At 43.0% G+C, this 19,832-nt stretch overlaps 3 protein-coding genes and 1 pseudogene across 5 annotated transcripts; all 4 read right to left on the bottom strand.

Annotated features, from left to right (window-relative positions):
• Positions 1 to 253: 253 nt before the first annotated feature.
• On the bottom strand, positions 254 to 7,459 carry LOC108129579 (monocarboxylate transporter 10). Of its 3 annotated transcripts, XM_017247691.3 has the most exons (6): positions 7,275 to 7,458; positions 5,823 to 6,187; positions 2,196 to 2,560; positions 1,356 to 2,139; positions 1,177 to 1,287; positions 254 to 615 (listed from the first exon to the last, which is right to left on the bottom strand). In XM_017247691.3, exons 2-6 carry the CDS (start codon positions 6,166 to 6,168, stop codon positions 599 to 601), a joined length of 1,623 nt encoding a protein of 540 aa, XP_017103180.1. In that variant the 5' UTR covers positions 6,169 to 6,187; positions 7,275 to 7,458; the 3' UTR covers positions 254 to 598. The 3 variants fall into 3 exon arrangements, with proteins under 3 accessions (XP_017103180.1, XP_017103179.2, XP_017103178.2); XM_017247690.3 differs by lacking the exon at positions 254 to 615 and having other exon boundaries at positions 792 to 1,287; positions 7,271 to 7,459; XM_017247689.3 differs by lacking the exon at positions 254 to 615 and having other exon boundaries at positions 792 to 1,287; positions 7,275 to 7,459.
• Positions 7,460 to 7,586: 127 nt separating this feature from the next.
• LOC108129581 (suppressor of fused homolog) lies at positions 7,587 to 9,628 on the bottom strand. The gene has a single exon (XM_017247693.3). The coding sequence runs from the start codon at positions 9,626 to 9,628 to the stop codon at positions 8,198 to 8,200; it is 1,431 nt and encodes a 476-aa protein (XP_017103182.2). The 3' UTR covers positions 7,587 to 8,197.
• On the bottom strand, positions 9,620 to 17,237 carry LOC122321528 (nuclear pore complex protein Nup88-like). The gene has a single exon (XM_070280754.1). It carries the CDS (start codon positions 17,057 to 17,059, stop codon positions 15,236 to 15,238), a length of 1,824 nt encoding a protein of 607 aa, XP_070136855.1. The 5' UTR covers positions 17,060 to 17,237; the 3' UTR covers positions 9,620 to 15,235.
• Positions 17,238 to 17,382: 145 nt separating this feature from the next.
• LOC122321527 (probable cytochrome P450 313a4) lies at positions 17,383 to 19,336 on the bottom strand (annotated as a pseudogene).
• Between the last annotated feature and the right edge of the window lie 496 nt (positions 19,337 to 19,832).

The raw sequence follows: 19,832 nt of genomic DNA, 5'->3' as shown, positions 1-19,832 counted from the left end.
TCACTTTGAGAATGACAATTGAGCAACATCGATCCGAAACGTCATCGATTTTGATCCAAAACGGGGTGGTTCGGTGTTAATTATTGCGTTGTATAACCCAGCAAATCTTCTGGGCTTTCGTGTCCCAATAACCCAAACGTGAAGAGAAGTAGTAGTTCATTAGGGTTCTGTTAATGAAAGGTTGAATAACCCTTCAATCACCACCCATCCAAATTATATCTATTGATGCCCCTACCAATTAAAAAGTGTATGCTGTTCTTTGTTTTGTTTATTAAAAATTATAATAGTAATTTTATTTGGTTTTCGCAAATGCGCCTTACACTAAGTTATATTATGCACGTTTATGGAGGATGGGGATAACATACAGGCAACCTCCTTCCCCGATCCGATGGATGGGCATATGTTTGGACACATGTGCGGTAGATATGGTTTATACATTTATATAAAGAATGAACACCTCGAATTTGCGCTGGAAAAGCTGTTACCTCCGATTCCGGAAACAAGGAGATTGCAGCTAAAAAATGGCAGAACTTTGCAATTGGTTTCGAAAGTTTTGTGGAATTTTGAGTTAGTGCGACGACTGTCTCTCTCTCTTTCTCTAGGCCATCGGTTTTCCTAAAAAGGATAATACATGATAATACATTTGAGGTTGTAATTTCTGGTCAATCGATTTGAGCGTAGCCCATGCAATGACTCCGAGTTATTAAAAACAAAAGCTGGCGTTTATTTACAGCGTGTCGCGATCGATAAAGCTTATGATCTAGGAAGCTATTTTCAAAGCAATGGTAATGGTAATGGGAATGGGAATGGGAATTAAAGGTTAGGGATGCTTGGTGCTGGGATGTAGTGTCTAGAGTGCTCTAAAGCTTGCAACTTAGCCATGCTATTCGAATACAAAATCGTTGAACACCTAAGGCGGATTTTACAGAAGCAGAAAGCAATAGGCTGATGGTTAGTAAACAGTATAAGTATAGCGACGCCTCTTGAGGTCATCGTTCAGGGGCTGGGACAAGCTGGACCTAGAGCCAGAAGCCCGGCTCAACAGGGCAGTGTGTGAGCAACTGGGCAGGGGAGTACCCGTGCCCGGGTTAGTGTGAAACGAGCTACTTGGATGGTCGCAGGCGGCGGAGTCTGAGAAGCGAGTAAGGCTAGGCCAAGGAGAGTCGGGGTACGAACCGGTTCCGTTGTCCACGTGTCCATTGCTGTGGATTCCTCGGGTGGCTTCTGCTGTTGTTCCATTAACCCCATTACTTGTGGCACCCATCAGCGGCGCACTCGACTTGGTGCCTAAAATGAGCATGACATTTTTGAAGATTATGTTTTAAGGATAATACAAACTAAACTTTAGGACTCACCCCCCGACTGATGATGACCATTTCTGGCTATCTCGATGTCTCCATTGGCCAGCACCACTGCTCGCGGTGCACTCACGCCGTTCTCCTCCTCCTTGACGCACTTGATGAGGAACAGCAGTGAAGATCCCACAAGTGGAGGCAGTCCTGCCAGAATCAACGGCACGGTGTAGGAGCCTGTGCTGTCGAATATCATGCCCGCCACTGGAGGACCCACTGTCAGTGGAATGGAACTCAAGCCCAGAAGAAAACCAATAGCTTGTGTAGCTCCTGAAGGGCCACAGATCTCGTAGGCAATAGGTCCCAGTAGGGAGATAAAACAGCCGTCAAACAGCCCCATGACCAGGGTGAAGGACACCAGAACCACATATGAGTTGGTTAGGGGCAGGAGCAGGGTAACAACGCCAATGGAAACCAGTGACAACTGCTGCAGGTACATGCGATTAACTCCAGGCATATCCGCTATAATGCCAAAGATGAGCCGACCAATGCCCGAGGTGATTCCGATGCACATCACTGGAAGATTGACATCCTCGCCGGGGAAAGTGGTCTTCACAAACTGCATCATGTGGACGTAGGGCACAAAATAGCCGAATAGAGCCAGTGGCACACACAGTGCCCAGATCACAAAGCGCTTACGCTTCCAGATCTCCACATTGACGATGGAGCGCAGGAAGAGATTGATGCGGGATCTGCCAGGTTTCTTCTTTGGTGGCTCTGGCGGCGGATGCAGTGGCTTGTACACGAAGGAGCAAATGATGATGAAGGCAGACACGAGACTCATCATCTGGGAGATCGAAAGACATTAAAAAAATAATCCTGGAAGGTGGACAATAACTTTACCCTCAAAGTGGCCTCCAGGCCGTATCCCGCCAGGAGCTTGTCCAGGCAAGGTGGCAATATCACAGTAAAGACGCTGGAACCGGCGGTCACAAAGCCGCTCACCTTTCCCAGGTACCGCTTGAAGTAGTGACCCAGGATAGCTAGCGTGGGTGTGTAGGCCAGGGCAGCTCCCAGGCCAAACATAATCCCGTAGGTGAAGTACAGGGCACTGATGTTCTCCGTGAAGAACGAGGACAACAAAAGGCCTCCGGCTGAGAGAACACCACCGGCGAACGTGGTCAGCCGGAGTCCGATCTTGTCGGTCAGACAGCCGGCCACCGTGGAGAAGAGGAATGTGGTGCCAATAGCCAAGGAGCCAATTAAAGCTGTAAGTAGAAGATTTAAGATAAGGAATACAAAGTATTTTATATTTAGGGCCTCACCCGAGAAAAATTGAACAAATAATTAAACAAACGAGTTGACAATTAAAATGGGAAAGTACTTTTTAAATAAGCCTCAAGTTGAGTAATAAAATGTTGACCCATTTTTAATAAAGCAAGGCTAAAAAAAACATAATTTACGAAATATGCATATCTGGTTAAATATTTTGAAGAACAACATAAAAACGCAGACATTTTATCTACAAGGGATTTGCCACTGATTAAATATGTCGTAAAATTCCTATTTTGGTTGGATAAATTTCAAAATATTTATCTTATAGATACTATAGACTATACCTAAGATACTAAAGCTGACCCAACTGTCAGCTCTACTAAATAAAACCAATCTGTTGGTTGACAAATCGAATCTCACGCACTTGCGGTTGATTGTCAAGCGAAGCGATCCAAGTCCCAGGTGGTTTCTTGCCATTTCCAGGTGGGTGCTCGGGAGCATTAAAAAAAGTTTGTAGCGGAAACCCGATCAATTGATGCTGGGAACTATACATTTTGCAGATTGATTGAAATTTTTTCGTATGGCTGTCGCCAATAATTTTCTACTGAACTCTGCGACAAGAGCAGAGGGGGAATAAATGCCAATTAAATTGTTGGCTTTGCGTAAACACTTTCGCTTGTTCCACTTTGGCACTTCAAATTGATGTCCGATTGACGGAATTGGGTTAATTCTTTGTTCGCCGATCTAAACCTATGATAGGGGGGTCTTTGCATCTGACAGCTGCAGATGCAGCTCCCCGGGGAACTCGCTTCCATTGTCTGGGACATGGACAGTGGACCGAAGCAGGTAACGAATGACAAAGTCCGATTAGGGGCCCAGAATAAGTGTCGCCAAATGACGCTTATCATTGGCGAGATTTTGGGTCAAATTGGTATTGTAAAGATTATTTTTATGTTGGCTATATATTATTTATATATTAATTATGGATCAGACAAAGCGGATTTCACTTCGAATAGCGGTGTCCACTATCAAAATATTACTAGTAGTTCTAGTGATAGTACTTGATTTTACGAGGAGCCAGCGATAAGAACTTTATTCAACTCGCGTGTCAGTCCGAATTTATTCTCACAATCAGAGTCCTTCAATTCTTGAGTTCAAATTTGTTGCGTGAGCTATTAATAATAATTTTTAATGTATTTAGCTGGGAAGTGAATAATCTGCCTTGACCTTTGACTTACAGCGGGTTTTTTTATTCATTCATGGGTTTTTCAGCTTAAAAAGGAGCTCTGTTAAATAGTTGCGTAAAAGCATGAGATTGCATCTAAGATTTCGCTCTTTTTCCGAAATATAAATAGAAGTAGAATATTAAATGCAGCGTGTTTTCCTAAAATAGAACTTGACCCACTATTGGGGATTTCACAAATGTATGTTGGACACGTTCAGAAGCGAAATGGTGCCACGAGTAGGAGACATCTAACTCTCCTCCACATGCGCAGAAGCCACAAATCTCAATCTCCCGCGCCGGTTGGAGAGGGAATCTCAGTCAATGTCAATGCCGCACGTTTCTCGCCGTTCTCTTTGAATCCGGCAGGCAGGCAGGCAGTCAATGGCAATCCGCCCGAGAGCTGCGTGGCAATCTATTAGATAATACCCGAATCCCCGACGATAGGTGCCAAATTTCTATACAAAAAAAAAAAAAATCTGAAAACGGAAGGGAATAGACTGAGCCAAATTACATGTGGCGTCTGGCAATTGTCTGGGTGGAGAGAATGGGGAGGAACAATGCTCAAAATAGATCAGAATATTTATAGGATGCCTCATATTCAGATATCTTATTCTCTTGCAATGTGTCTGACGCAATATGCAGGAGGACTTGCTGCATCCTACGGGCAATGGGCCAGTTGATTGATCTTGACCTCCGACTCACACGGATGAGCCGTAAGTGGATGGTTCGCTAAGCCCGTTTGATTGTGTCTATGGAACTGTGTAATTGGCAGGAGGGGGCGGCAACGATGGTGACAATTAATTGATGAATCGAGACCGATAAATGTCGGGTAAATATGGCTCACACCCGACACCTCTCCGCAGGGCTCAGGTTCGGATCAGGTACGTCAGGTTTTAATCATATTGCGGAACTAGCTGCCGCTCTAGCTCTGGCTTTAGCTTTATTTTTTTTTCCTTAACTCGTCGGAGGAGGATCGTTGTCAGGCGGCACTTGAGGGGCTTCCAATGGCAGCGCCGGCCGACCAAGTAACTGGGTCACTGGCGGATGCACTTTTGCTTGCGGCTTTTGTCTTTTGCCGGTCATTTTTGCCGGCCGTGCCCCCATTGCGTATGCGTAATGCAGGCCTCTGCTTCTGCCTCGGCTCAGCCCGAAACCTTGACAAACATAGTCATAAATGACAGTGATCCAAGCTGACCATTCCGGCGGACGAATCCGCATCGCATGCCCCATCAACTCCGGAGTCCGGACTCCGGAGTCTCGGCATCGCCTCTTCCGTTCGCTTTTCGCACTCGCCGCCTGTTGAATAATGCTTTTTGTGATTCAATCAACTTTTAGCAATTTAATTCACTTGACGTCGGTGCGATGTTGGATTCCTATATCGTCACCGCTACTACGTACTACAATGTTTTATTGAACCCAACAGAAACAACAGAGCAAACGCCTCACAGCAGCAATGTGCGTGGTTGTTTCAAACAAAAATTGATAATAATTTTGAATATTGGACTTTCTAACGTACATTTGCAATCAACCAGATTGGAATTTATGGTTTGATTCAATAAATCTTTAAAGTTCAAGGTCTTGCATTGTAAAAACAGCGTAGTTGGCAATACATTTCATCCATGAAATATACATAACACTAAATGTTTGCAAAATGAAACAAAATACAATGAAATTCCTTAAAACTCAAAAGCAGCGGGGCATAAAATGCAACAGGGCATTAATGAATAAAGCTCTCAGAAGCACGTTATCAGTGGGATAATGTTTCCATTATAATTTATGATTTCATTGGAATATAAATAATATAAACATTTTCCAAATCTAATTTGTGAGAGGCCCCCCAGGCCAGATGCTGCAATCAAAGGCCATACCATTATGGGTTCCTCTGAAACAGATAGTGGCCACAGACCGTGCCAAACAACTGTCCAGTTCCCATCTAATCTCGTTTGCTCGCCCTGCATAATTACAATCAACTCGAGTACGGAATTAATTTGCCGCGGGCTAAAGGGATTACCGTATAATTTGAGACTTACCCGCCTTGCTGGAGGCCTCCGGATCGCCCAGTTCTGTCAGCCGGTCCGTCAGCAGGGAGTGGAGCACACCGTAGGTGTTGATGAACCCGAAAATGATGCCATTGCACAGGAAGGCACTGACCATCACCAGCCAGGCGCGTGCTCCTCCGTCCGGCGGCTCCTTGCCGTGTATGTCCCGACAGCAGGGCGCCTCGATGTGTGTCCCATTGCCATTCTGAACCGGAGTGGCCACCTTGCCATTGGCATGGACCTGACCGTTGGTGGCGGGCGATATGTGTCCATTGGCGGGCAGGATCCGCCCATTGGCATGTTTCTGTGTCTCGTTCAGAGGCTCATTCTCGGCCATGGTCTATGTCTGTTGGTGGCTAAAATGTACAGAAACGAACAGAGCCTGATCAGTGGATGTACTCCCGTAATCAGTCAGCCACAATGCACCGAAATGTTCCCAGACGATACCAGTATATGGTCCGAATTTCCCCATCCCGGCGAATTATGGCTAGCTAAATATTTGGGCACGTTTATCGCTGTTTGTCCCTCCTCCAAATGGGAATGCAGTTTACATTGCCAGTAATCCCTACACCCAACTATACGAGGCACCAAGATAGGAAAGTACATAAAGGGAGAGTACGACTTTCCAAAAGTCTGATTTTATTTAATTTTTATTCAAAACAATTGATTCATTCTCCAAAAGTTTAAAGATAACGATTATCAAGAATGTTACTTATGCTTGAAAGTTCAAAAATCGTATGGAATGGCAACCGTAACTAGGGCTATAGGTTTGAAACTATTTAAATAACTACAAGGTAACAAATTGGAAAAATAGCAACTCGATCCATGTATCCCATTACAGGGCTGAGTAAACAAAGAAAATTAATGAATAAGTTTTAAATTAGAAACCGTTGACATTCGTTTCATAAGCCAAATACTTGTGGATATATAATACATTCCTCCCCATTCCAATTCCCTGACTCAATATCTGGTCAGCAACGTTGTAGCATAATTTTTGTAGTATTTAGCTGCGCAGATTGCAGATTGAAGATTGCATTACACTGCGATAACTAAAATTTGTCGCATTTTTCAGATATGCACGCCCTTGGCGAATGCACGGCGTATTTTGGGGGGCAGAGGGCTGTAGATATACGTATCTACGTTCTACGGTTCATTGCCATGCTCTGTTCTGCAAGCGTTTTTCTTTTTGCCGCCCCCCGGGGACGGGCAGCAATGGCAAAACCTCAATGTAATGCGAGCTACCGCTAGCCCCCAACAATGAAGCGAATTGTGGCGGCTATCGCAGAACTTTTTCGCACTATCAAAGCCCGTGCACGTGTCCGCTCGATGACGACGCCGGAATAACCGCCCCCAGAAGCGGGGGGGTCACTGCCGAAATCGAAGGTCACCGGTTCGTGCCATTATGCAACCGCCGCCAGGCTGGCTCCACCTCCAATTACCTACGTGTAAGCCCGGACTCCAGTCTCGTAAGATCCACTTGAAGACTCCGAATCGAATTCACTTCGTATTCAATTCGAACGCGAACCGCCACTCAAGATGTCAACTTCGCGTCCGAGCAAATGGCAATTCAAGAACTTGCGAGCGGGAACACAACCGAGCGCTTGTGTCGTCGGCGGCGGAATGAAGAAACTGAATTATTTTCCACGAGTGGTTTTCGCAAAAGGAAAAATAATTTGTCTCGCCTCGCTCGGCTCTGCTCCGCTCACTTGAGGTGGCTAATCGGAGCGACTGAGACCAGAGACCACAGCGTCGGCGTTCAGCGTTCTCTGCGGTAAACAAAAATTCACCTAGGCAACCAGGCGAAGATGGGCACAAAAACAAACTCGACGCTTACAGCTGCACCAGCGCTCCAATGGTCCAGGGTCATCTTTGGCCACCACCTCCGGCTTCAGACAAATCACATGATCTCAAGGCTGGGATTTTTGCAGAAATTAAAAACGCTTCTAATTGATCAATTCTCAGAGTTAGAAACTGAAGCATCTCGCTGCACACTGCGCAGTGCGCAGAGCCATCAATTGATGTGTGGCTAGGTGGTGGCGTTGACATCCACAGGCCGTCAAGTGGTCATATCCGCCGCAGCCACCAAAGACGACGATGCCGCACTCAAAAAGCTGACCCCAAACTGACTCAACCGGGGCATTGTTCACTTTTGCCAATGGCGCCGGCGCTTCTTCTCCCAATGCGGCTGGGTTCAAAAGCAGGTGAAGTGTTTTTGGATTGCATGGATATATATATTTGGCTGGACTCCTGGAGACTGGAAGCAAAGGCCGCGCGTGCATTGTGTTAGATGGTCGAATGGATACATGTAAAACTTACTTGTTAGTGGAAGATTCAGTTTGATTAAGTTAAAATAATACTAATACTAGCTAGGAAATCTTCAGTGATGATGCGTCCAGTGACATGGGCAGAACGGGGGGTGGGAGAACTGGTGGCGGCTGGTCCACGATAAGCTTCAGGTTCTTGTCGGGCCACTCTAGCTCGATTCTTTGGGTTGGTTCGCAGGTCTCGTTCAAGCCTGCACCTCGGAAGTCTTCCAGCATGCGTGGAACCAGGTCCTCAGGAATCAGTACCTGAACCCAATATCCAAGGACCCCATAGGGCTCATTCCGACTGACTGCAGATCCAGTGACCGATTCCGCTACAAACGTGAGAGCCAAATGTTGGGCCTTAAATGTGAAATGTCGTCCATGCCGGATGCGATCCTTGATGGCCAGAAGTAAGTACTTAGCCACGGTAGGCGCCAGGGTTATTTCAATGCCATCTAAGGAGATGCAGTTGGGAGCTAGAGGCTGAAAATCTAGCGGACAGGACTTGTGCAGAGAATTACTGCTCATCGACATGGATTGGGGGAAACTCGGCTCCTCGCGCTTGAAAAGTGACTCGTTCAAGGGACGGTTATTCTCCTCGTTGGCGCATTTCTCGCTCAGTGCGTGAAAGTCAACCTCCTCCTTCACATCCTTTTTGGGCTTCAACTCTCGAAAGGAAAAGTCCGCATTGACACCAGCCAGATCAGAGCCCTGCTTCTCCAGGTCGTCCTGCAGGTTAAGAAGAGTTTCTGGAAAGAGTTCAAAGACACTCATTTTTCGGTCCATATTTGTCACCAGCCAATCGCCTCCAGTTTCCACATCCTGCCGAAGAAAGTTTAGAACGCCACGCCCGTTCCATCGAGAAGCTTGCTCCAATTCGTTTTCAAACACACCAACGATCTGGCAGAAGTCCACAGTGCCAAAAGGTGTTTCTATACATCCTAGCTGGGGATCCTGGGCCACAAGAAGGCTCTGCAGTTTAGAGGTATCACTGCCATCAAGACTTCTGCGCCAGGGGATGTTGTCGCCAAAGCAAAGCCCATTGCCAGTTTGGAAGCAGTAACGACCGATAGATTGCAGTAGGTTTGCCGGCCAGGTTGGTGGACGCTGCGGTTTCTCCGGGTTTTCCAACTGCTGGTGCAGCTCGGCTCTGGTCTTGGCGAGTCGAAAAGTTAGCTCGAATCCCATGCCCGAGCGGGTGACCTGCTCCTCGCGCAGGTGGAGCCTTTCGTCGCCGTGTAGGTCACTCAGTCCGAAACTAATGTAGTGCCAGTGGGGCGGAATATTCCTATCCATGTCCCCGGGATGGTTGTACATACTGATGTAGTCCAATGGATCTTGGCCGCCCAACCAGTATTTCAGCAAGGTAGTGACCTGCAGCGGATTCGGCTGCTCGGGGTACACCTGCGACAAGTGGTCTATGATGGCCTTTAGGCCGAGCGGCGTTTTCACCTCCGGTTTTTTCTCCACTTTAGCCTCAGCTTCAGCCATTTTTTTTTTTTTTTTGTAAATTAAGTTACTTCCCAGCTCGGTAGAGGGGGAAGAATTCCTTGGCCGTCCCGTGAAGACGGGTAAACGCCAACGCCTATGTGTGAAATTAAAAAATTTCAAGATACTTGTTATCACAATGTGAACAAATTATTTATATTAATATGACTTGAGGCTTGATGATGTGGATGGGAAATAAACGATAATGAAGATAGATGCGATAGTCAACTATTTAAAGTGACCGTGTTAATACATGCACATGCTGGTTGTTAATAGTTATCCATAGTTAATAGTATTAATTATCTCCAGTGACATAAAGAAGTTAAAAGGCGCCTTATAAATCTATATTAGCCAGTTTAATGAAATTAGTTATTGAGCTGTAATTTTCAACTGATTCTTGAGAAAAAAATCGATAAATGTTATCGTATTTTAGAAGGAGCGGGAAGTTCCTACGAATATTATCGTATTTGGAACAATTTAAAATTATGTGTGAAATATCCTCTATAGTATTGAAATTGCAATCGCAATTGGGACTGTCATGGACTTTAAGTTTGTATAGGGTATATTTATCAAAAGAATGACCGCTGAGGATTCTATTAATTTGATTGATCTGCAATCTATTAAGATTGCAGTTTTCCGATTGGAACCATGGTTTGGGTAAGGTATATGGATATAGAAGACAGTATCCTTTATTCCTTTCTATGCAAAAAGAATTATAGTCGCGCTCCCAATCAGTTTTAATTCTGTTGAAGATGTGAGTGATAGCATCATTGATCGTGTATCTGATATTTAGATAAGATCCCAAGGTATTGGCGTTTTTTGCAGCAGAGTCAGCAACTTCATTTCCTTTAATATTCAAATGGCTCGGAATATGATGTAGTTGAATAACCAATATATTGTTGTCAATTTTTCTGAGTATTTCACCCACAATGCGATTAGAAGAATTCCGCTTTTGAAGGGCTTGAATAGCACCCAAACTATCCGTTAGGATAGCTACCCTTGTAATATGTTGGTCAATTGCAAATTCAATGGCTTTCTCTAAGGCTGTAAGCTCTGCAGTAAGTGAAGAGAACTTCTTATTCATATAAAAGTTTTTAGTTGTGTTACTATTGACATGATAAAAGGAACACCCAGTGAAATTATCTCTAATAGAGCCATCCGTGTAAATTATTTCGAAATTTTGGCTAGTTAATAAACTATGTTTTTCTCTAAAAAGAATGTCCACCACGTCAGGGCTGCTAGATTTCTTGTTATGACAAGAACCCTTAAAAAAATTTGAATCAAATGTTAAAAACCGAGGCTTAGAAAATGAGCAATCTACATAGGTTAAAGAATCAAAAATGTCTTTAAATCAGAGGTCGGCACGGCCCTATCTCGGGGGCATAGGAAATTTCTCTGCCCGAGCTCTGCCACACACACACAGTATAAATGTGTGAAACGTCATGCTCAAAGCCTACTTTCTGCTATACGTTACTAACACTAATGCGGTAAAATCATATCAATGTATTGGGGTGCCGACCTCTGCTTTAAATTCTAAGTATGTTTTGATATAAGTAGTGTTTTTGGCGGCGAAGTTGTTTTTAAGTAGTAAAGCAGCTGGGAGATTAAGAGTGAAAATTTTAGCTAATTCCTTAGCTGTAGCAAATTTCATTCTATAGGCAGGGGGGAGTTCTGCTGCTAGGTGGTAAATAATATTTACAGGAGTGGATTTTAATAGTCCAAGGGATTTCCTTAGGTAGATGTAACAGTCTTCGAGATATTAGCAAAGGTAGAGCATGCATATTCGTATTTGGATCTAACGAAGGCTTTAAAAAACTTAAGAGCTACGCTGGGGTGGATACCGAAGCGGCAACCACTAAGCATATTTAAAAACATATTTGTTTTATTCGCCTTAGCAAGCGTGTGTCTAACATGATTGATAGAGGAGTTGTTAGTACAAATGGTTCTTCCTAAGTAAATAACATGGTCAACTTCCTTAATCACTAGATTGTTGCACATAATATTTAAAGAACGTCTCCTATTATTAAAATGTATCACAGATGATTTGGAGGGATTAAAAGTTAAATTAATCGTATCACAAGTTTCTTTAAAAAGATTCACCTTTTGTTCAAGAATTTCTCTTGCAGTCATGAAGTCTTTGTCAAAAGCAATAAGAAAAAAATCGTCCGCGTATTGAAAAAGTAGACTTTTTTGATCAATAATAGTATGAAGGACGGTTGTGTACAGATTAAAAAGAATAGGACTGAGGCAACTTCCTTGACTAACTCCTTTGCTTACAATGACCTCGGATTTTCCCAAGACCAGGATTCTTTTTCTCAAAAACTCAATAATGAAATTAATGTAGCGGTGGTTGAAACCAAAATCAACAAGAGCTTTGCAAAGAATGGAGATATTGACACAGTCAAAGGCTTTGCTCAGGTCCAGTACTGCTGCCAAAACATGAAAGCCCTTGGCTTTAAGACTAGCAACATTGTTAATCACATCATTAATGCATTGTGTTGTTGAGCGGTTTCTCCTGAAGGCGTAAGACCTGTCAGGAAGAAATTGATTTTATGTAATGTGTTCTTCTAAGCTATTTTTAACAAGACCTTCAAGGCACTTAAAGACTACACTTAACAAACATATAGGTCTATTGTTAGTAATGATAGAGGAATCTAAATTTTTTTTTGGAACAGGTACGATTTTAATTTTTTGCCATATATCGGGTATTTGGCCTTCGTTAAAAATATCATTCAACATGGAAACAAAATTTTGAATTTGTTCGGGTGGTAAAGATAGAAGCATACTATAAGAAATGTTATCCAATCCCTTCGAAGAATTTGGGTTACGAGTCTTAAGAAAGTCTAAGACTTCATTAGGAGAAAAGTATTTTCTATTTATGGATCCAAGTTCAAAATTGGGGAAATTATAATTTATACAGCCTGGGGTGTCAGGAGCTATTGCAATTTGCTGAACAAAAATTTGATGATCCTGGTCGTCAAAAAGTTTAGGTGTGGGTTTAGTTTGTCTATAATATTTTAAGGCTTTGATTTTTTCCCATAACTCTTTTGGAGACTGGGTGTTCGATAACGAGTCAGCTAGAGTATTCATGTTTTCTTTGCGAACTTTATAAAAATAATTGTTTAGTTTTTTATTTGACTCTAAATACAATACTGCATCGGATGTCAATTTGGTTTTATAATATTTTTGTCTGCATGCATTCCTTAATCTAAAAAGCTTTTCACAAGTATTATCCCAATACTTTTTTGGAACATATTTATTATTTTCATTGAGATTTATAGTGTTTTTTTTATTATGTCCTTAGCTGTGCTACATAAACTGTCAAGAGAGCTAATATTAATTTTGGAAAAATCTTTTATAACTTTTTCCGTTAAGGTTTTATGTAAGGTGATAGTGGATGGGACATTTAATAATTCAATAATTATTGGAAAATGGTTACTGTTAGAGATTTTAGAGTTTGCAGTAGTCCAAATAGGAGAAAGGGAATTTTTATTAACAAACGAAACGTCAGGAGCTGAACTGGAAGTAGGGTTAGTGGAATAGGTGTGAGAACCATCGTTAATACAAAAAAAACCTGTGGATAAAAGTACTTCCTCCACTGCCATACCTTTGTTGTCCTGAATGAGGCTGCCCCATATGGGCGATTTGGCATTAATATCGCCCCCCACTAACGAGGGACCATTTAGTTTAGCAGCTAAGGATATAGTTTCCTTGAGTCCTGCTTTAAAATCATGTATGCTCAAATTAGGTGGGGCATATACGCTGAATATGTTAAAGTTGTGCCTAAGGTTTTTAGTTGATATACCGATAGATTCGATTTTTGAGTTAATACTTAGGATTTTTATATTGTTATTCTTTTTCACGTAAATCCCTACGCCCCCATAACCATCCTCACGAGGCTTGCAAATAAAATTATAGTTTGCTAGACTACACATGGCATTATCCACTACCCAAATTTCAGATAGAATGGCAATGTCAATATTGTTATTTATAAGAAAAAGTTCCAACAACTGTTTGTTATTTTGTGAAGTTAAGCTTTGAATATTATATTGAAGTATTTTTATAGGCTTAATCATGATGAGAGATTAAGACATTAAAGATTTCATTTTTTTAATATCGATTTCAGAGTTGGCTTTGGCTATAATATCCCTTAAGGATTCGAGAAAAGATCTGGTATTACCTGAGTTGTTCGGATTGTCTATTAAAAGGAAGGAGGCAATCTCCGAAGAAATGTTGATTAAGCTGTTCTCAGCTGTTTCCAAGGCTGAGTTCTGATAAGAACTGGCTGAAGGTGGCAAAGAGCTAGAATCAGCCGGTTGATTGGAAAGAGGAGCCCCTTGATGGGGAACAAATCTTTCCTCAAGAGTAATTTCGTGATCTTTTATAATTTGTTTCCAATTGGACATCGTCTCTTGCGACTTTCTTCCTTCGATTGACTTGTTTTTATAATTTTTAGCCATTTTGTTGTAGGGTAAATATTTGTGAATAGATTCAGCAGCTAGTTTAGAGTTATCCTGCAAAACCGGGGATGCAGAATTTTTAGGGGTTTCTAGTAGAGGGAATTCGGTGGTATTAAAAATCTCAGGAGAGGATGGAGCTAGTTTATCAAAAAGAGCAGGATATCTTATTCTAACCTCCACTCTAGATAGGTTTTGCGATGTCATACATTTCTGTATGGCAAACGCTCTTTTTCTTGCCGGACATTCAAGTGAGGTAGCGGTGTGGGAGAAGTGGCAGTTAATACATTTAAGTGTCGTACATGTCTCTTCTCTTGGATGAGAAAGGGAACAATTGCGACACTTCTCTTCAGACTGCTTACAGTGTTGAGCAAAATGCCCAAATCTGAAGCACCTAAAACATTGGCTAAAAGGAACATAAGGTTCCACTTTGACCTTTGTATAAAGGAAGTCAATTTCTTCTGGAATCTGGGAGCCTTCAAAAATAATCTTAACCCTGGACGTGGGGACAAATTCTTTGTTTTCATTTTTTCTATTTACTCTAATAATTTCGTGAATAGGCACTGGGGATGAAATAAATTCTTTTAAATCTTCAGTAGTAAATTTAATTGGAATTTGAAAAATGATACCAGTTTTAAAAATAAAATGCTTAAGAATTTTAGGGTCGTAGCCCTCTTTTTTTAAATCAGAATTTAATAAATTATTAGCTGCTTTAGCTGTCTTGCACTCTGCCTTACAACGCCCGTAGCCTATTTTATTGACTTTTACTATATCTTTAAGTTTAAGCTTAAAAATAGTTGCATTTAGTTCGAGGGCATTAATAGGTGCACGGTTCTCTCTAGTACTGTCACCGTTAGTGAGTTTGTCAATATAAACAAAATAAGGACCTTTATGATTGCTTTTATAGCTAAGCGGTACTTGCTGTGGTTTGGATATGTTGATGTTGTCATTGTCGTTGATGTTGATGACATTTGTATCCTGCTCGTTGATCAAAGTCTGCTGTAAAACATTATCGTTGCATTCTTCTGACTCCAAGATGTCCATTTCTTCCTGAACTTTTTGAGAAATTTCTGGATCCGATGTTTTTCTTTTTTTATTATTAGCCGCATCAGAGCGCAGGGTCATTGCCCTGGCTGAGTGGGGCATTTTTGACTTAAGGGGAAATTTTGAAATTCCTCCGCCTACGCAGAATCTTCTTCGATGTTGCAAAGTTGCAACTTTTAAAATGGAAAGTTCTTTTTTTTTTTTTTTTTGTTGACAGTTTAGGAAAAAAAAAATGCAAAGTGCTTATATGTGACCAGCCGTCAGAACGTTCCGATATGATATGACGGGCAAAGGCAGCCCTAACCAAGTCGTGTCTTTTCAAATACTGCTCCCTCAGCACCTCGATGGCCTGGTTGAGCAGCTCATAGCTTTCGTGAGCGGATGGAGCGGCAAGTTTATCCGCCAGAATGGGTTGGTTTACACTGCGTTGAAGCAGCGATTTGATGGTATCCACGAATGTTGTTCCGCAGTCCTGTAGATCTGAATCCAAGGTGATGGCTTTGCTCTCACTGGGCGTCATCAGCAGCTTTGCATCAATAACCAACTTAAGGCTTATCACCTGTCCACTGCCAAGCAGAAGGACTACACCGGCTGGCATTTGCAGCAGGGCTAATCCGAAGACTGGGTTCACACGATCACTGGACTCGAATTTGGTGCACAAGATGTACTCGGCTGTGGAAGAGGCAGTCAATTCCAAGCAATCCTCTTCGGATTCGCTCTCCAAGTAGCGTTGCAACTCCGCTATGAAGCTTACGGACACTACGTGGAGACCGGCATCATGGTAGGCAAAGTAGCGCAGCTCGTTGATCAGATCCCTCTTCAGATATAAAGGGTTTACGGCACCTTTTTGGGACGGTGCCGCCAATCCAAGCTCAAGCTTAACAGTTTCCAGAACGTGAATAACGTATTGGGAAGGTTCAATAAGAACGAAATCATCCACCTCGCTGAAGGAGTGCTCGGAAGCTTCCGCATCCATGAGTAGAGCATGATGAATCTTTCCATTGGATTCGGCTATAACAATAGTTGGGGGTAAAGACGGAAAAACCATAAGGGCACAGGATTCCAGGCCGTAGTTATCTTGAACCTGAGGTGTAATAGTTATGGGACCCTGCAGGCGGACCAATTCCGAATCTACGCTAGTCATGAGGACGTAAATGTTACCATTTTCACGCAGCACAATCACAGGCCACTCAATCCTTTCCAGCTTTACGGCGCTCGTTTTGTTCTGCAAGCTTTTGTTGCTTTGGTTCAAGGTATGGCTTTTTTCCTCCAGAGTCTCAGCCTCCTTGGGTTTGGCAGCAGGTGCTATATCGAAGTCTACAGCCACTTCGCCAAAATCTGTGAGGGAGCTGTTGCCACCAACACGTACAATTGAGGGGCCCACTTTCCAGACATAGCGAAGCTGGGAGTGATTGTACACCCGAATTGTGTTGTTATTAAACAAGACGAGTAGAGTTGAATCGGAGACTGAGTACGGGTGCCAGTTCACTTGACACACCTTCAGCTTCAGGTTGTTGAGAAAAAGCTGACTATCAAGGCTGAAGCTGCGGCAAATGATCCGCTCCTTTCCATCATTGTAGTAACCATCCTGGCCACAGCGTCGCGGCAGCTCCATGATACAGACGCCATGCTCGCCACTGAGGGCCACCAGGGAGCCCTCGTTGGAAACCAGCACCCGGTCCACGTCCAGGTTTATAGTGTTGGAGGGAATCAGGGTCTGGTACTGAACACCGGCACGCTTGGCACCGGCCGTCTCCGTCAGCGGTGTCCGCCAATTGCGCACCAGCAAACAGCACTCTTTTTCGTCCCAGGCGAAGAGCATGTCGTCCTTGCAGTCCAGCAGATTCTGCGTCTTCTGCACGATGGGCAGCCCATCGCGGATCTTCTCGAAGAGCTTTGTTTTATTTAGTTCAAAGCAATCCGTAAGCGACATTCTTAAAGAAATGAAAAAACCGCGAGGAAATGGAATTAAAACAAAACACTGTGTTTTGGAAAATGGACGAACTGAAGCTGGTCACACTATAAACGATTGCGACTTATCGCATTGCCAACGTGATATCGATAATTCTATCGAAACCGTTAAACCATTTTATTCAAATTTCAATGTACATTGGAATTTTATTTCTAAGCACTGGTGTTAAAAAGCCATTTCTACTAAATAAAACTTAATATTACAACTAAATACTCAAACATAATTTGAATTTATTTTTAAATTTTTTTTTATTTTTATAACAAGTCAGCAAACAAAACAGCCATTTAGTTTCTCGTTTGTAGCTCCAGTGGTGGCACAGTTTTCAGCTTCATAGTTATATCTTCAACAAAGTAAAGATCCTCAAATGGAAAACTGGTCTTAAACTTGTAATTTCTTAATAGCTTAGCCAAAGTCACCTTGGCCGATATCAAGGCATATCTCCAACCTAAAAAGTTATGAAATTTAATTGAAGTTTTTCCGAAAAAAATGTAGAAATAGTTCATTACCTATACAATTCCTGATGCCCTTGGTGAAGGGTATGTAAGCATAAGGATGCTTGTCCTGGATATTGTGTGGAAGAAAGTGATCGGGATTGAAGGTCTCGACATCCTCACCCCATATCTGTTTACTGCGATGCATGTGAAACATGTCAATGGCAATCTGAACACCCTGGGGTATCACTATACCGTTGGATAACTTTAGGTCCTGTGAAGTTTGGCGAGATACGACCGGAACTGGGGGCACAACTCTCATCGATTCGTTGAGAATCAGATCGAGGTAAACCATTTGCTGAGTATCCCCATAGGTCACCTCAAAATCACCCGTTTTGGGAAAAAGGCTTTTGATCTCCTCGAAGGCCTTCTCCTGGTATTCCGGAAACATGGCAAGAAGCATTAAAGTATAGTAAACGGTGTTCGAAGGCACCAAATACAATTATGTTTGATTCATCCTCCATGTTTTTCCAACTGAAAACTCCCCTTCTAAGCAAATCGGTCGCGAGATTGAGGAATATATTTTTCTGGTCATTAGATTGGATGGTAGCCAATAGAGCTTCCTCCTTCTCCTCGTCCTCATTCAGCTTTTTCTCAATAAGCTGAAAGGTTTAAAAGATTGAGTTTGTTGCTCACTAATATCCGATCGCTCTAACCTTTCTGATAAACTGCCGGATTTCGGTCTTGGCCTGGTAGTAATGGGATTCCTTTCCTGCCAGCTGGCGGATCCAACGGCTGTTGAGCCACGGCGAGAAGCACATATCTGTCATGGTTTCCAGAACACTTCTAATGCATAGAAGTGGTCCGACTCCAGAAACACTCACCACTGATACCGCTCCAGCAGGGAGTGACTCCGGAAGCTCTCCTCGCTCTTCACATCGCTTCCCATTGTAGTTTCTACAAAATAAAAGTCATCATAGGTCATATAATCATATATTATGTATATACTCACGAGTGGCTATTCCCAGGGTGAAGCTTTGTAGCAGGGGTATTAGGTTCTTCTCACCATCTTCCTGTAGCGGCTTTAAATTATCCAACAAAAGGGTAGTCTCCTTATTGAAAATGGGCAGAAAACTGAGGAGGACCTTGTGGCCAAAGGCAGGATTAAGCAGCTTTCGGTGAATGCTCCAACGGGGGTCTGCGTGGTGTTTAAGTCAATTAAACACCTTTCAAAATCCCTGCCAAAACACATACCTGTTAGGCTAAAGAGTCCAGTGCCTGCTCCGTCGTCCACTGCCTTGTAGATGATTCCTTTGTTGATACAGTGCGGCGACGTCAGGATGTCCTGCACCACCTGGGGATCGCTTACAATCATAAAGGGAATAGGTCCCAGCCAGGAGAAAATGGTGGGGCCATGCTTGTCCAAATAGTAGCCAAAGGCATTTAGGATATCTATGTTATAGAACGGCACAAGTTAACTTCACGATCCATTAACCATTTTAATTGATTTGAAATCGGTTCCAGTCATAGATATATTTAACTATATATACTAAACATATGATCTAAATCGCACCTTCCCTGTGCCAAAGCCAATGGGCCATGCCCAAAAGTGGATATCCAAGTGGCCCTGGTATCTGAAGGGTGAGCAGATAAAACCGTCGCCGACTCCACAGGAAATAAAACCACAACAGGAACAATAATCCACACCATAATGTCCAAGTCAACATGTTGTTATATCCTTGACCAGTTCGAGCTCGAAACTTAAACCGAACGCGATGAAATCCGTCAGCACTTTGATTAGCCAATTGTCGGGCAATCGCGTTTTTATAAGCCGGACGGACGTGTTGCCCGCTTTGGGTTTGGACGATCGATCTATTGTTACGCGTAGTACTCAATGATTGCGGTCTGATCGGCTCCCTGGCGAAAGAAAGAAAGAGCCACGCTACAGGTGGTGATAGGTGGGTGATCCCCCCAGAGACCCCCGACCGTTTTTTATTGGACCTCCGACATAGAGTGTGCGCATACAAATAGCTATAATTTTGACTAATGGCATTCGGTGACACGCCGAACCGCTTGAGAATGACAATTGAGCAACATCGATCCGAAACGTCATCGATTTTGATCCAAAACGGGGTGGTTCGGTGTTAATTATTGCGTTGTATAACCAAGCAAATCTTCTGGGCTTTCGTGTCCCAATAACCCAAACGTGAAGAGAAGTAGTAGTTCATTAGGGTTCTGTTAATGAAAGGTTGAATAACCCTTCAATCACCACCCATCCAAATTATATCTATTGATGCCCCTAC

This window comes from Drosophila bipectinata, chromosome 3R (genome assembly GCF_030179905.1).
Source record: "Drosophila bipectinata strain 14024-0381.07 chromosome 3R, DbipHiC1v2, whole genome shotgun sequence".
NCBI classification, from domain to species: domain Eukaryota; kingdom Metazoa; phylum Arthropoda; class Insecta; order Diptera; family Drosophilidae; genus Drosophila; species Drosophila bipectinata.
Note: the sequence above shows the minus strand (reverse complement) of the source record. Positions and strands in the feature narration are given on the sequence as shown.

Bases quoted from the DNA above. Each gene is read 5' to 3' on its own strand.
- LOC108129579 (XM_017247690.3), bottom strand. From the start codon at position 6,168: ATGGCCGAGAATGAGCCTCTGAACGAGACACAGAAACATGCCAATGGG. The intron at 2,140-2,195 runs GTAAAGTTATTG...TCGATCTCCCAG, and splicing joins GCCTGGAGGCCACTTTGAGG to ATGATGAGTCTCGTGTCTGC. The intron at 1,288-1,355 runs GTGAGTCCTAAA...TGCTCATTTTAG, and splicing joins TGGTCATCATCAGTCGGGGG to GCACCAAGTCGAGTGCGCCG.
- LOC108129581 (XM_017247693.3), bottom strand. From the start codon at position 9,628: ATGGCTGAAGCTGAGGCTAAAGTGGAGAAAAAACCGGAGGTGAAAACG.
- LOC122321528 (XM_070280754.1), bottom strand. From the start codon at position 17,059: ATGTCGCTTACGGATTGCTTTGAACTAAATAAAACAAAGCTCTTCGAG.